The 15,492-nt window shown below is 51.5% G+C and overlaps 1 protein-coding gene across 1 annotated transcript; it reads left to right on the top strand.

Annotated features, from left to right (window-relative positions):
* Positions 1–3,260: 3,260 nt before the first annotated feature.
* SQSTM1 (sequestosome 1) lies at positions 3,261–15,475 on the top strand. Its single transcript, XM_082379459.1, has 8 exons — positions 3,261–3,521; positions 5,567–5,662; positions 6,527–6,756; positions 6,852–6,993; positions 7,796–7,876; positions 12,911–13,125; positions 13,394–13,589; positions 14,603–15,475. The coding sequence occupies exons 1-8, from the start codon at positions 3,317–3,319 to the stop codon at positions 14,758–14,760; spliced, it is 1,323 nt and encodes a 440-aa protein (XP_082235585.1). The 5' UTR covers positions 3,261–3,316; the 3' UTR covers positions 14,761–15,475.
* The last annotated feature ends 17 nt before the right edge of the window (positions 15,476–15,492 follow it).

The following is a 15,492-nucleotide window of genomic DNA, read 5'->3' as shown; positions in this document are numbered from 1 at the left end:
CTGTGATCTTCAATCTAAATAGTGGCCCAGAGCAGCTCAGCCTGTGACCTGTGGTGGCCTTGCCTCTGGCTGCCCCACCAGCTACCTCTAGGTTTGGCTCCATACCCCAAAGAAAATAAACTAAAGGGAACTTCAGGAAACCATTGTCAAGGGATGGGATTGAGACAGGCTGGGACCTGTGACCCTTTGCTGCAGTGCTTGCACCTGGACAAACTTCTTCAGCAACGAAACACAAAGAAACTAAAAGGGACTAAAAAATAACTGCTCACATATGCATTTGGGGCAAATTATGGACAACAAGATACAAAAAGACCAAAAAAACCCAACTGCCACTTCTGAAGAGCCAGGAGCAAAAACAAGGTGTTGGCAGCAAAAGCAGGGTACTGTACATGCCCCCTACACTCATCACCACCAGAGGGGTGGGCAAACCACCTAAGCCACCCCTCTGGCCCGGTCCCTGGACACGCCCCTACCCTCACCCCGTATAAGAAACAAGCTCACCGTGTCCCCGCCCCCCCCCCCCCCCCCCGCCAGAGAGAGAATGAGTAAGGGAAACTGTTATGTGTTTTTGCTACCCCCTGCTGCAGCAGGGGCCCCAATAAAGGCTTGCCTGAATTTCTTGTCTGGCCTCTAGTCAATTTCTATTGCTTGGGGAAGGCCCAGAACCCTGGTGGGTATCAGGATTATTTTTGGAAGGGAGAACTGAGTGGGTGGTTACAACACACCAGAGAGCAATAAAACCAGAAGGCTTTCCAGGCACCCCTGCTCCTCTCATCTTCCAGAACCTTTTGACTCAAGGTTCTTCTGTGCTCCCCACTCTTTCACCTCAATCTTGGCTGTAGTCTCCTGCCTGACACACCCCCTCCCAGCTGACACCCCCAAAGGCAATCAAATAACTAACACACCTAGGGGGCATCACCAGGGAACGGTGACTCAGATTGTCCCACTCCAGTTCCATTTCAAAGGTGAGGAAACTGAGAGGCTGGTCATTTGCCCAACAGTGGCAGGGCTGGTGGATAGTGGGTCTCCTGATTCAGGCACCAAGCTTTCCCATTGGCGGAGTGTGCATGCTATGTCCTGGAGGGTAGGGAGGGGTGTCAGTGGGCAGGGAGCTCCTTGCAGCCCTGGGAGGGTAAGGAAATCAGACGTGGGAAGGAGGCCGTGGATCATGGGGACAGGGTCTGGTGGCCAGCTCCCTGCCACCCTGGCCTCTACTCGCTCTTTTGGCCCCTGCGTCCTGAAGAGACCCATGCAACAGCTCCTCACCTCGGCTGCCTGGCTGCCTGATGTCATTGAGATGGGTGGCAGCAAGGGGGCCGGGGATCCCCTGGTTATGACAGTTGGTCATGGGACGCTGACTCACTGCCGGCCAGACCACCTGACCACAAGCACAGGCGGAGAGGGCCCTGCCAGGGAGTTCCCCAGCTGCTGCCTTGTTTACCTCTAGCAGGCCTTGGGGGAGGGCAGGAGGAGGGCGGGGCTCAGCAGTGGGGCATGCTGGGAAGGCCAGAACCTGGGCTCTCCAGGGGTGGGGGGTCTCCCTGCTTCCCAGGGCCCCATTTCCTTCCAACACTTTTCTCCCTGAGCTTTCCATCCCTCCCTGCAAACCCACCACTGTCCCAAACGGAGTCAAAAGGCAAGAAAGCAGATGTGTTCCTAGGGGCGGCCTGTTTAGACAGAGGCTGTGCCTGGAGTCCTTCCTGAAACCTGAGGTTCCCTAGAGCCACAGGGCTTTCCTTGTGCACCCCCCACGCTCTCAGATGGGGATGACGAAGTTCTGGGGTCAGGAAGCTGGGCTCTTGGCCTGGCCTGCCCAGGGCTGAGTGGCTCCCAAGCTGCTGAGTCACACGGGGGTACCTGTGGGCCACTGCAGCCCCCGCCCAGCGGAGGCTGTTCCCTCTTTGTCCCCTGACCCTGTCTGTAGGGCAGCCCGCAGATAGGGTCACTTTCCCAGGCTTACAGCAGGGATGCAGAGAGAAGCCTGAGAGGGGACTGTCCTCTCTACAGGGCTGCTCTGGAGCTTTCTGCGAAGGACAAGCCACACCTGTGGACAGGTCCCTGCTGTGTTTCCACAAGCAAGTCCCCCTTGCACCTGACTAACCAAATCCAACCTACCTTCCTGTGGTCTCCAGGTTTCCCCATCCCTTGAAGTTTTACCTGCTTCCACAAACCCTACCATGAAAAAGCATGAATATGACTCAGTAGGTTTGACTTTCTACTCACAGAACCGTATCTGGGAGGATTCATAGGGTGACATAACCTTCCTGCCTACCTTCTTCTAAGACACCCACCCCCAACAACCCCCTTCCCCCAGGCCATTTGAACAGGTCACTTTTGTCACATAAAGCCAGAGATGTCCAGCGCAGGAAGGAAGTGGGCAACAGAGGCCCAAAGCCTCTGTTTCTGGGTCCCTAGCTGGGGGCTGTTGAGCTAAGTACTGGGCTGCCCATGAGGCCAACAGACCTGAGACCCCTCAGGCCCTTGGGCACCACCGGCTGACTAGTGGGTGTCAGGCACCAGTGGGGAGTCTCTTGGGCTGCAGTGAACACTTGGTGGCCACTGAGGCTCCAGGAAGCCTTAGCAGGTCCTGCAGTCAGGTGGGGATGGGAAGATCCTGTGCTCTTCTGGCACCTCTCAACCCTACCCCCTATCAAACTGGGAGCTCCTCTGGTGCTCAGGCTTCAGTTGGGGGTCTGTCCCTCAACTCAGTAAGGGGCAGTCATGGAGGATGCTGGGGATGTTGGAGTGGGCTGCCACCTGAAAAGCCGATGGCTTCGAATGGGTTCGGCTGCCAAGAGTGGCAAGGTCAGGACAGCACCTCGCGAGCCAATTTGTTCTAGCTGGCGGTGCCCGCTGAGCGCCTAGGAACTTCCTGGCTTCCGGCCTCTGTTGTCCACCTCCCTCCTGCACTGGCCATCTCCAGGCGGCCTGGGTTCTGCTCTGCTGAGTCACGGCCAGGACCAGACCTGCGAAGGATCTGGGGCGGGACCCTGGCCGGTCCCTTTCCCTAGGTGCAGAGGCGGGCGCCAGACCGAGATGTCGGACTGCGGAGCCGGCCTCTTGGGGTCCCTGATGCATTAGGGGCAATGAGGAAAGGGGGCGGCAATGAGGGGGCCCAGCGGCGAGGAGGCTGTAGTGAGTCTGGGGCTCCCGCAGGGTGGCTCGCGCGCGACGGCCTGGCGGCAAGGGCTGGACCTGGCGCGCTCAGACCCCGCCCCCAGGAAGTGGGGAGGGCGGGGCTCCCAGCGTGCCCTACAAAAGCCGCACGCCTGAGCGGCTACTCAACGGCTCCACTCCTGCTTCCCAACTCGCGGTGATGGCGTCGCTCACCGTGAAGGCCTACCTTCTGGGCAAGGAGGACGCAGCCCGCGAGATCCGTCGCTTCAGCTTCTGTTTTAGCCCGGAGCCCGAAGCGGAAGCTGAGTCCACAGCTGGCTCCCGGCCCTGCGAGCGGCTGCTGAGCCGGGTGGCCGCCCTGTTCCCCGTACTACGGCCCGGCGGCTTCCAGGCTCACTACCGCGGTGAGCGGGCCGGGCGCCCTAAGGCAGCGGCGCGGGGTCGTGACGCAGTCCTGCCCTGCCGGCGGGGTGGCTGCCCCTTCTTTCTCGTCGGGCCTGGTGGCGTCTGCGGGGGTTTGCTCTGGCTGCTCGCTGGGTGGACGGCGGCCCGCGAGGGTCCCTAGTTCGGTTTCGGGTGCCATCCTGGTGACGAGGAGTGGTGACTACAGCCGACCTTTGTAGGGTCAGGCGCTGCCAGGCTCTCCTGGCGGATCTCAGGCCTGGCGGCGTAAGAGACCTCCTCCCCCACCCCCACCCCCACCCCCGCCCGCCATGATGTTGCAGATCTTGGCGAAGGCGCACCGGGGCGTCCTCACCGGCTCGCGAGCAGGCACAGGGTGGTCAGAGGGGCACTCAGGTTACAGTGACATCTTGCTGCTGCCGAGTCTGGGCCTCCTAGTGCCAGGTGGGGGTTGTGATAATAACCCGGAAGAGCCTGGGCCGGCAGACTAGAAGGAAGGGCCGGCTGGGGAGGAGGACTCAGCTGTGCGGCCTGGCCCGCGAGTTCCGGGCCGGCGGCTCGGAGGGGAGATCGGGGGCAGACCACAGAACGCCCAAGACCAGGCGGAGTCCAGACGTTATCCCATTGGCAGTGGATAGAGGAACCAGATGAAAACGTTGTTGAAAAGTGTTGGTGTAGCGACAGAGCCCAGGAGCCAGCTCAGTTTCTAGCTGCGGTGGCAAGACTGGTGGCTGCTGGGGGTGGGGTTGGGGGAGGTTGTTGTGATTGGGACGGAGGCGGGCCTGCCGGTAGGTGGGCCCGTGCTAGGACCTTCCTCAGGCCTGCTGCCATCTTGCCAGGGCCCCAAATTTTAAAATTTATTTATTTTCAGAGTAGATCGTTGTTTACTTATTTATTTTTAAAATTTTTATTGGAGTGTACTTGCTTTACAATATTGTGTTAGTTTCTACTGTACAGCAAAGTAAACCAGTCATACATATACATATATCCCCTCTTTTGGATTTTTTCCACCTTTTCTTAAAATGACAGTTTTATTGAGCTACAGTTCACATACCATAGAATTCATCCATTTAAAGTGTACAGTTTTTAGCATATTTACAGATTTGTGTAGCCGTTATCACAGTCATCTTGGAACCTTTCCATCACCTTATAAAGAAACGCTGCCCTTTAGCTATCCTCCCATCCCCATCATCCCATACCCCAAGCCCTAAACTACCACTAATCTACTTTGTGGATTTCCCTATTCTGAACATTTCATGTAAAAATATGTAGTCTATTGTAACTGGCTTCTTATACTTAGCATAATGATTTCAAGGTTCATCCATGTTGTAGTATGTATCAGTATTTCATTCCTTTTATGGACACAGCACATTTTGTTGAGCTGTGCATTAGTTGATGGACATTTGAGTTGTTTCCACCTTTTGACACAGCCCCTGTTTTCATGGTAGATGTTGCATCTGGTGACCCATAGACCTGAACCAGCCTGCAGATGTATGGTGTGGTTTGTCTTGCATGGTGATGCTTTAAACCATTTGAGCCAACATCTAAAAACTGGAGACTACATATAAATACATAATTTTAGCTTTGTTGGGGGAGGAAGCAGGCAGATGTATTCTACTTTACTCTCCTAAGCCACAAGAGGTCCAAGGCCTTTGGAGGGGCTGGACCCCTGAGGAGCAGGTCACAGATGGGGATCTCCCACAGTTGATGGGGGGCTGGGTCTGGTTGGATGTGGATGGAGACAGCACCTCTTTGACGGGGCAGCTGGCGCCGAGGCAGAGTGCCAGGTGCTACCATTGCTGCGCCTGCACACACGTACTCTGCCTCTCGTGTGCGCCCAGGGCCCAGGTTGGAGTACTTACTCTCCAGGCAGTGGCAGAGTGAATGGGCAGTTTGGCCTCAGCCCTGCTTTCCCCTGGCTCAGACAAGAGGGCTTCAGTTTATAGCCCTGCAAGTGCCCCTTTCGCGCTGGCCTCAGCCCTTTTCAGCAGGTGGTGTCCAACTGAGAAGCCCTGGGTGCTCACTTGCTGTCTTTTAAACAATCTAGATGAGGACGGGGACTTGGTTGCCTTTTCCAGTGACGAGGAACTGAAGATGGCGATGTCATATGTGAAGGATGACATCTTCCGTATTTACATTAAAGGTAAGGGGCAGCCTGAAGCCAGGTGTTCCCTGTTGAGTACAACTGGCTTGAGGTTATGGAGACATTCCCCTAAAGAAGGGGTGAGGAGACTGAAGGCTGTTTAAGACAGGGCCATAGTTATCGCTGTGCTTGGCCTGAAAAAGGAGTACATGCCCACCACAGGGGGTGAGGTCGGAGGGTCTCTGGGTTCACATTAAAAAAAAAAGATAAATTTAATAAATTAAAAAAAAAATTTATTAAATTTATTTATTTTTAATTTTGGCTGCATTGGGTCTTCGTTGCTGTGCGCAGGCTTTCTCTAGTTGCAGCGAGGGGGGGCTACTCTTCGTTGCGGTGCAGTGGCTTCTCTTGTTGCAGAGCACTGGCTCTAGACACGTGGGCTTCAGTAGTTGTGGCTCGCGGGCTCTAGAGTGCAGGCTCAGTAGTTGTGGCTCACGGGCTTAGTTGCTCCGTGGCATGTGGGATCTTCCCGGACCAGGGCTTGAACCCGTGTCCCCTGCATTGGCAAGCGGATTCTTAACCACTGCGCCACCAGGGAAGTCCCTGGGTTCACTCTTGATTGTGCCCACGAGCTGAGGGTTTATTTTAGTGCGGGGCAAGGCCAAAGCCATGCAGACACAACTCTCTGTTGCTCTGCTCTTGCCTGGGCCACTCGTCCCCAGGTCACAGGCACAGGGACTGTGAACCTCCTAGCAGGCTCTGAGGTTGCGTTGTTGTTGTCACTTGAGTAAGTGAATTCACGTGGATTCGGTGTCTGAAGGGTGGCGTGAGGGACCTGCTGACTGTGATGGCCCCATAGTGGTGACAAGCAGGAGTCTTAACGTGGCTCACAAAGAGTGTCATGGCTTTCTGCCCTGCCTGCAGAGAAGAAGGAGTGCCGGCGGGACCACCGACCCCCTTGTGCTCAGGAGGTGCCCCGAAACATGGTGCACCCCAACGTTATCTGTGATGGTTGCAATGGGCCAGTGGTGGGGACCCGCTACAAGTGCAGCGTCTGCCCTGACTACGACCTATGCTCCGTCTGCGAGGGAAAGGGCATGCACAGGGAGCACAGCAAGCTTGCCTTCCCCAGCCCCTTCGGGCACCCTTCTGAGGTGAGTGGGGCCTCCCTGTGGGCTCGGGGTGGGTGCAGGGTGGCAGGAGCCCCCTGACCTGGCACCACCCTGCCCCTCTGTCTACCCCTCCCCAGGGCTTCTCTCACAGCCGCTGGCTCCGGAAGCTGAAACACGGGCACTTTGGGTGGCCTGGCTGGGAGATGGGCCCACCGGGGAACTGGAGCCCACGTCCTCCTCGAGTGGGGGATGCCCACCCTGGCCCTGCTGCAGAATCAGGTGAGGCTTGTGTCTGCTGGTCTCTGAAGGGTGAGATGTGAGGGCTGGCAGAGCTGGAGGGCCTTCCCTGTGTCCTGAAATCCTATGTGCCTATGGCTGGGCTGGGACTTCATGGCCATTCCTGGCATTTAATCCTCACAAAACCCAGCAAAGTGTGGAGCATTATCCCCATTGTACAGGTGGGAAAACTGAGGCACCTAAGTGCCCAAGGCCACTAATGCACCTGCCCTTGCCCACCTCCTCATGCTGCTTTCTGAGGTGGTCCTCACGTACAGACGGGAGGCCCCCTCCAGCACCTGCATCTCCGCAGTGTACTCCTTTCTCTTTTATGCTAGCTGTCAGGAAAGTCAGAGCCAAATTTGCACGAGTCTTTTAAAACACAGTCCCCAAGTTAAAAACTTACATATAGCTTGCATTCTGAACTTTTGGATTCTGGTTTTATTCTGATTTTATTAATCTTACTGTGTACTTTGATTCACTTCATCTTTAGGGACAAAGATGGGGATGTTTGATTCGAGTAAATAATATTTTATACTGTATGTACTGAGCCCCCTGCGGAGTACCTACGCACCAGGAACACAGATGAAGGGGGAGCAGAAGGGGAAGTGGTTTGAAGGACGAAGGGGCCCAGGAGGTGGCCTAGAGAGGGAGGAAGAGAGGGAAGCACTGGAGTGTAGGCTGCTGGGACAAGGCCCCGGGGGCAGGGCTCCTGGGATGAAGGTGACAGGACTGCGACAGGTATCCGTCATTGAGAGACATGCTTTGCATTGTGTATCTTTGTTTTTGTTTTTTAAAATCAAAGCTTCTGGTCCATCGGAGGATCCCAGTGTGAATTTCCTCAAGAATGTAGGGGAGAGTGTGGCAGCTGCCCTCAGCCCTCTGGGTAAGTGGTTGCCTTGTCCGTCCTTTGATATCAGCAGAGCATTTTGGTAACCAGTGTGTAGGTGGCTGTTTTGTGGCTTTCGCTTGGGATACTGCAGAGGAGCGGCAGCTGATGTGTCCTTGAGACCAGTAAGGATTTGTTGCCACATATCAAACTTTGCCAAGTGCTGCACCACAGGCCACTTGAAGTTGCATTCCCTGACAGATTCTTGAGCTTTCCACACGGAGTGTGGAACCAGCCAACGTTTGGTTGGGGTAATCCCACTAGGGAGGGTGACCAGGCTCAGTTGCAGGGCTGGCCTCTCATCTTCTGCCTGTTTGTCCTTTGGGAGAAGACCAGTCTGTATTTCTCCTAATATGAGTCTTGGGGTTTCTTCAAGGACTTGGGTGAGTAGTTAGTTGAGATGCCATATTGCCTTTCCTCCCTTTTTGCAACCCCCAACCTTTCCTGGCACTTCCTGAGTGCTGGGCTTGTGCCGGTGCCGGAGAGAAAGGAGTAAGGGAGGAAGGTTCTCTGTGTGCTGCCAGGTTCCCAGTGCGCAGGCCCAGGGTGGGTGTCTGGGTGGATGAGCCTCCGTAGTGTGCCCGGCCTGAGGCCAAAAGCTCCAAGAATTTAGAAAGCACTTGCTGTGTTTTGGCAGCGAGAATCAGCTAGTGAAGGTGATTATGATGAATCCATGATCTTGGACTAGAAGAGAGCTCATCTTTGTGACTGCAGTGGCAGGAAGTGCCCACCTGGTCTGTCCAAAAGTTGTGTCCATGTCTGAAAGAATGCTGTAGGAGGGTGCCCAACCCCACCCGCCATCCACCCTGTGGCTCACAGAGCATGACTGCCATTGCTTCCGAACTGAGACCATTTCTGTTCACACTCATTGAAGTAGCTTTGAAGCAGCAGTGACATCTCGGTATTGCTGCTACATGAAATAGCTCAATTCACACATGGTTTCTGTACTGGAGTGAAAGGTTCTTGAGAGAGTGAGGAAAAAGAATTGCTATATTTAATGCCTTCTAAGGAGGGTAACAGTGGAGTAGTGATGAAATAATTGGGAGATAGGTTATCCCTAAACCCTGCCACTCACTTAAGACATAGTGAAAGACATAGTAGAATTTTAAGAAATTCCAACGAATGGGTTGCTACTTAGGGGCCATGGGAAGTTTTTCTCTGGAAGATAATAAGTGGACAGTGGTTCTGGCTGAGCATCAGAATCACCAACAAAGGGTTGGGGTTTTTTTTTTGGTTTTTTGGTATATAATTTGGTGTATGGAAACTATTAAAACTAATTATTCTGAAGAACAAAATTTTTCACTAAAAGAATGAATGAGACGACCTGAAAGTCACAATACCAAGTCTAGGTTCAGGCAGGGGACTTTAAAAGGGTGCGGAGTCCCAGGTCTCTTGATTCGGTAAGTGGGTCTTGGGTAGGGCCTGGGGTCTGTGTGTTCCGAAGGCTTCCCAGGAGACTCTGCGTCACGCTTGCTCTCCATCCCGAGACCCATCTGAGCTTGTGAAGTGTTTCAGAACTTGACCTGGATTCCCCACTCAGGACACAAGTGCTCAGAGGTCTTTTGGGATAAGGATTAAGGCCTTTTCAGATCTTTTGAAGTGGATGGAGTTGGTTTCTACTAACTAGGGAGGAGCCTGGAACCCTACAAAACAAGAAAAGTTTCAGTAAAATATGCTTTTGCGTAATTTTCATTGACAAGAGCCATTCGAGGAATGGGTTAAACTCTGTTGTTGGAGTTACGGGTATTTTCCTTTCTTATGAGGAACTAACAGGATGACTTAGTCTGCTAACTGCCTACAAGGGACCATTTGTTCCCAGAGCATGGGCCCAGAGGGGACGTAACCACTAACACCTCCCAGAGGGCAATGTGTGCAGAGAGTCGGTGGCTTTAAAGTGCAAACCTGAGGCCTTTTTTTGGTAGGTGCTGTGAGAGCCAGCTGAGCGACACCATGAGGCCCAGGGTGGAGGTCGCAGTCACCGACACCTAGGATGGAAGATAGCAGGGCCCTTCCTCGTCGTGGGGTCTTCCATAAATGCCCCCACACAGAGGCTTTGGGGACAGCATGGCAGAGACTGGTACAGTCTTGTAAGCCCTGAAGTCTTAGATTATCATTAAGTTGGAGAAACCCTAGTTCAAAAATTTCAATGATCCATTTACAGAAGCGTCACATCATTCACCCATTTAGAAAAGTGAGAAAGTATATGGGTATTCATTGTACTGTTCTTCCAGCTTTTCTGACTGCTTGAACCTTTCCTAATGAAAAGCTGTGGGGGAAATGGAAGAAGAAGAACAATTTAAATTCTGCAGATGGGGCACCAGTAGCTAAGTAAGCCTGCTTTCATCTCTGCTTGCTCCTCAAACTCCACTAAAATAATAGTGAAGGGATTAAACAAAAATATATAAAGCATCATGGATAAAGAACAAGAGAAAAAAGTAATAGAGAACAAGATAAAATGAAGTTATCAAACTTTGGAAGATGGGAAGTGGATGGAGGACAGTAACCAACAGAGTGGAGGCATCAGAAACGTATGTGCCTGCACAGGGATGCCACTGAGAAGCAAGACCGGCTGTGCAGGGACCAGAGAAGGCTGGGGAACAAGGGGAGGGGTTGAAGATGCCTATTAAGGATCATGTAGAGACTTCAAAGTCCCAGTCAGCCAGATGCTGGCCCTTGCCAACCCTTGCAGGAGACCTGGTGTTTAATTTAATTGCTGAAGCACTTGACCCAGGGAAGCTTCAGAGGTGGGGACACTAGGGACACAGGGCAGGGCATCGTGAATGAGAGTGAGTCCAGCAGAAGCTGGGGACTCCCTGCTCAGGAGAGGCTGAATGCACCAGAGGAGCATCTGACAGCTCTGCCATCTAGGATCCCAGTGCCTGGCTGGGCACCCCGTCACCCTGCAGTTGGAAAATACTGACGGCCCTGGCCCCATGGAGAGTGCTTCCCATCATCTTTTCCTTAGTGCCTCGTTAGGATCAGACAGCTGTGGATCACCAACAGTTTGGGGAAAACCTCCATGCACGGGAAAGAAGGAACTTGAGGAAGGACTTAATAGGGAAGAGAATGTTAACATCCTCAGTGAGATACACAAAAGTATTTGTATCCATGAAAAACAGGATACCATAAAAATGATAACATAAAGGAACAGAATAAGAATGTTCTTGGAAATTTAAAAAAAAAAAAAGAAAAAAGACAACTTCAAAAGAAGTCTCAGATTTTAAGATCATCTCAAGGAAATATTCTAGAAGTAAAACAGAGGCAGAAGGAGAGAAAAGATGGGATAATTTGAGGATTAATCCTGGAGGTCCAATATAGGATGAAGGAATTCCAGAAAGAGAACAGAGTAAACTGTAGGGAGGAAATGAACAAAGAATACAAGACAGTCTCTTGGCACTAAGGACATTAACCTCTGGATTGAAAGGGACCCCAAATGCCTTGGACAATGACTAAGAAAAGGACCCCATACCAAAGCTTATTGTCAAGTGTCAGAACCCTTGGGATAAAGAGAGACTCTGGAAACTCCAGGTTGCTATAAAAGCTTGGGAATTCAAGGAGCACAGCAAGAGCTGGAAGACAAGTGACTTCAAAAGGCTCATCTAAAATGGTTTTTCAACCTCGAATTCTGTACCCAACTAAAATGATCGTGTGGGAGCAGAACAAAGTTGTCAGGAATGCAAGGGTCTTAATCATCTTACCTGGGCTTGAACTCCCTCCCTCTGGCCAAAATGAAGAAATAAGCCCAGAATGAAGAAAGAGGTGCTTGAAAATGGTACCCAACACATGAAAGAGTGACAAGAGGAGTTGCCAGGATGGAAGGAAAGGTGTAGCTGTGCCTCTGGCCCGGAGAGCTGCCTGTCCAGGCTGGAGCTGGAAGCTCCATGCCCGCCAGGGGTGGTCTCCAGGGAAAAAAACAGAACGGATGCGGTATCTGATACACTTAACCTGTGTAGAAAACACTATAGAGAAGCTGTGGGAGAATATGGGGAAAGTTAGCAAATGAAAAGGAGGACATCGTTACTGCTACAGAAACAGAAAAACTCTATGAGTAAATAAGGCCAGTACTTAGCCCAGCAAAGAACAATATTTATATAGTGGCACTAATGTAAACACTGAATGCTGTTTTTACCAAAACTTGAGTTTTTGAAAGGATAGGGGAAGGGGTGGTAAAGTGTTGATCTTCCAGAGTAAACTTGAGCAGTCAAGAAAGAAAGAGCATTTGTGGCTTGAAAGCTGTCTCTGGGGAGTGGGCCAGGCTGTGTGGTGGGGGACTGGGAATCTTCTATAGAAGACTATAGTCTTTTTTTTTTTTTTTAATTTTATTGAAGTATAGTTGAATTACAATGTTGTGCTAATTTCTGTTGTACAGCAAAGTGATTCAGTTTTATATATATATATATATATATATATATATATATATACACACACACACACACATATACATACACACACATCCTTTTTCATATTCTTTTCCATTATGGTTTATCACAGGATATTGAATATGGTTCCATGTGTTATACAGTAGGACCTTGTTGTTTATCCATTCTACAGCCTTTTAAAATTGTTTGACTCTAAGCTATGGGCATGCCCTTTGAGAAATTAAAAATACATAGCCCCCGTGATTGTGCCCTCCCTTCCCCTCAGTGAGCATGTGCCCCAGAGTATGAGAGACTGGAGGTAGATACGCCAGCCAGTCAGTGCTTGCAGCCTAATGGGCCTTGCACAGAGCTTGCACCGGCTGTCTGCCTGCCTAAACAAAATTCGCGTGTTCAGTGTGCATGTTTTCACATCACTAGGCCCCTGCACGCAAGTGCGATGCTTTATGTGGTCCTCACCACTGTGGCACAGGTGGTACTGGCCACATGTGGTATTTGGCTCTCACGCTGTTCCAAGGGCCTGGCCCTGCCTGCTGTGCAGCCACTGTTCTACATGGTTAGGGGAAAACAAGGTCTGTTTATGGACTGTCTGGCTCTGAAGCTCACCTGGGATGCTAGCTATTAATCAAGTTTTTGTTTTCTCCTTGGCTTCCAGGCATTGAAGTTGACATTGACGTGGAACATGGAGGAAAGAGAAGCCGCCTGACACCCACCTCCCCAGGCAGCTCCAGCCTAGAGGAGAAGTGTAGCTCTCAGCCAAGCAGCTGCTGCTCCAACCCCAGCAAGCCGGACGGGGACGTGGAGGGCATGGCACAGTCTCTGGTGGAGCAAGTGAACAAGATCACCCTGGAGTCAGGTGGTCAGCCTGAGGCAAGCACCCTCCCACGCCATCCCCAGGTTGTGGCCGCCCAGAGCTTCTCCCAGCACCCCAAGCACAGCCCTTCCCTGGCACTCACACAGCCAGAGGGACCCATTTCTGTTGCAGGGTGTCGGCGGCATTTAAGTTGTTCTGTGAACCCTCCGCTAGAACTTTGTGAAGCAAAAGCCTCTTGCCAGTCCTCCATGCCCTGACTCTCCCAGGCTGTGGTCAGGTGGCCTGTTGTCCTTGTCCTTGTGCTCATGGGGGGTTTTGTTCCAGGAACAGATGGAGTCTGATAACTGTTCAGGAGGAGATGATGACTGGACTCATTTGTCTTCAAAAGAGGTGGACCCGTCTACAGGTGAACTCCAGTCTTTACAGATGCCTGAATCTGAAGGGCCAAGCTCTCTGGACCCTTCCCAGGAAGGACCCACAGGGCTGAAGGAAGCTGCATTGTACCCACATCTGCCACCAGGCAAGAGATTTCAAGTATTTTGTATTTCTATCTTTTCCATTCAGAGCATCCTATCAGTTGCTTTTAGCAACACAGAAAGACATTATGTTCTGTACTGCATGGCTTGTCTGTTGACGTAAGAGAAAATTGGGAGTTGGTTTTGTCCTCTGTGTCTATACTGAGCCTTAGTAAGCTCAGCTTTCTAAAACTTAACATCCAGACCCAGAATTACGAAGGCAGGTGTGATGTGGTGGCGGCGCTGGCTTTGGCATTGCCATGCAGTACTAAAACTGGACTCGGGGTCCATCTTCACTGTTTCCTCATGGAAAGTGCTGACCTTGGATCAGGGGTCATAGCCAAGGCTCCAGTAGGAGCCAGGCAGGAAGCCACCGTGTAAAGTAGGTGGTGTGGAAGCAGTAGGGCTGGGTGGAGAGTGTGCCAGCCTGGAGAACTCACACTGAATAAAAGAGGCCACTCACACCCTGCTCTGGTTCATCACTGTCACACGGCAATGACTTTTAAAACAATATTCAAGTGGAAACCCATTCTATGGGCCAAATTTAGCCCTTGGGCTACCGGTATTTATCTTCTCTGCCTTAAAGCAGGGAGTGGCAAACTATGCCCTATGGGCCAAGAATGATTTTTTCCTTTTATAATGGTTGGAAAAAAGTCAAGATGGGAAAATTAGATGAAATTCAAATTTGTGTTCATAAATGTAAGTTTTACTGGAACACAGCCATGATCATTTGTTTACATTTTGTTGGGCTGCTTTTATGCTTGTAACAGCAGAGTTGAGTAGTTGTGACAGGGACGAATAGCCTGCAAAGCAGCTTAAAATATTTATTCTCTGACCTTTTATAGAAAAAGGTTGCCAGTTCCTGCCTTGGAGGGTCCCTGTGAGGGTTAAGCCCTTGTAAAGGGGCCGGGCCCTGCAGGCCCTGGGTACTTGCTGGCTGGACAGGACGCTGCCACATACAGGTCACATTTGGGGCCCAGTGACTCTTTCTCATGGCTGTCATTACTCTCTCTGGCAGAAGCTGACCCCCGGCTGATTGAGTCCCTCTCCCAGATGCTATCCATGGGGTTCTCTGATGAAGGCGGCTGGCTCACCAGGCTCCTACAGACCAAGGATTATGACATCGGGGCTGCCCTGGACACCATCCAGTATTCAAAACACCCACCACCGTTGTGACAATGTCTGCTCACCCATTCTGTGTCCCCTTTCTTCTCTCATAGTTGTGTTGAGCTAGTATAGAACCCCAGTGCCTCTGTAAGGGCCAGTTTCTCTGCATTCTTCTTCCAGAATCTGGGGGGTGGGGACGCACAAAGCCATTTAGGGCAGTAGAACAAGTGACACGAGGGGGTAGTTCCAACCAGCTTCCTGTGGGCGCCTGGCTCCTTGCAGCCGGGGTGCCCCCCCTGGGGCAGAGCGAGAGACTCCTTGCTGGGGAGGACGCGGAGGCCACACTGCATCATATTCCCGCTCTCCCCCTGCAGGATTACACCAGCAGTCCAGAATAGATCTTGCCTAATGGCCTTCTGCTTTTTTGCTTTTTTTAAAACGACTATAGTTATAGTACACTGATATGCAATTGATTTTCTGCTAGAAATCTGATATACTCTGAATTTGGCTAGAGTATAGCCAACATTCTGCTGGGGCGGAGGAGGCTGTCCTGTAGTGATTACTAGAGGGTAGGACAGCTCAGGACTTTGGCTAAACATCTGGGAATAAAGAAGGGCTGACAGGGGAACTGATGTTGTTCACTGAGTACTGCCTGTTTCACAACTACTGTAATTCTCTCATTTCCCAATGTGTCAACTGCTTTTAAAGTAAGAAAATCGCTTTGTAGCCATTCTGTTATATTTGTAAACAATCTTAATTAAATGGTATAAGCACTTTAATCAGAGATGGTGCAGTGAGAGA

This window comes from Balaenoptera borealis (genome assembly GCF_965194805.1).
Source record: "Balaenoptera borealis genome assembly, chromosome: 2".
Lineage (NCBI taxonomy): Eukaryota > Metazoa > Chordata > Mammalia > Artiodactyla > Balaenopteridae > Balaenoptera > Balaenoptera borealis.
The sequence above is the reverse complement of the archived record's forward strand: the minus strand, read 5'-3'. Positions and strand labels throughout refer to the sequence as shown.

Bases quoted from the DNA above. Each gene is read 5' to 3' on its own strand.
- SQSTM1 (XM_082379459.1), top strand. From the start codon at position 3,317: ATGGCGTCGCTCACCGTGAAGGCCTACCTTCTGGGCAAGGAGGACGCA. The intron at 6,757-6,851 runs GTGAGTGGGGCC...ACCCCTCCCCAG, and splicing joins CCTTCGGGCACCCTTCTGAG to GGCTTCTCTCACAGCCGCTG. The intron at 6,994-7,795 runs GTGAGGCTTGTG...TTAAAATCAAAG, and splicing joins TGGCCCTGCTGCAGAATCAG to CTTCTGGTCCATCGGAGGAT.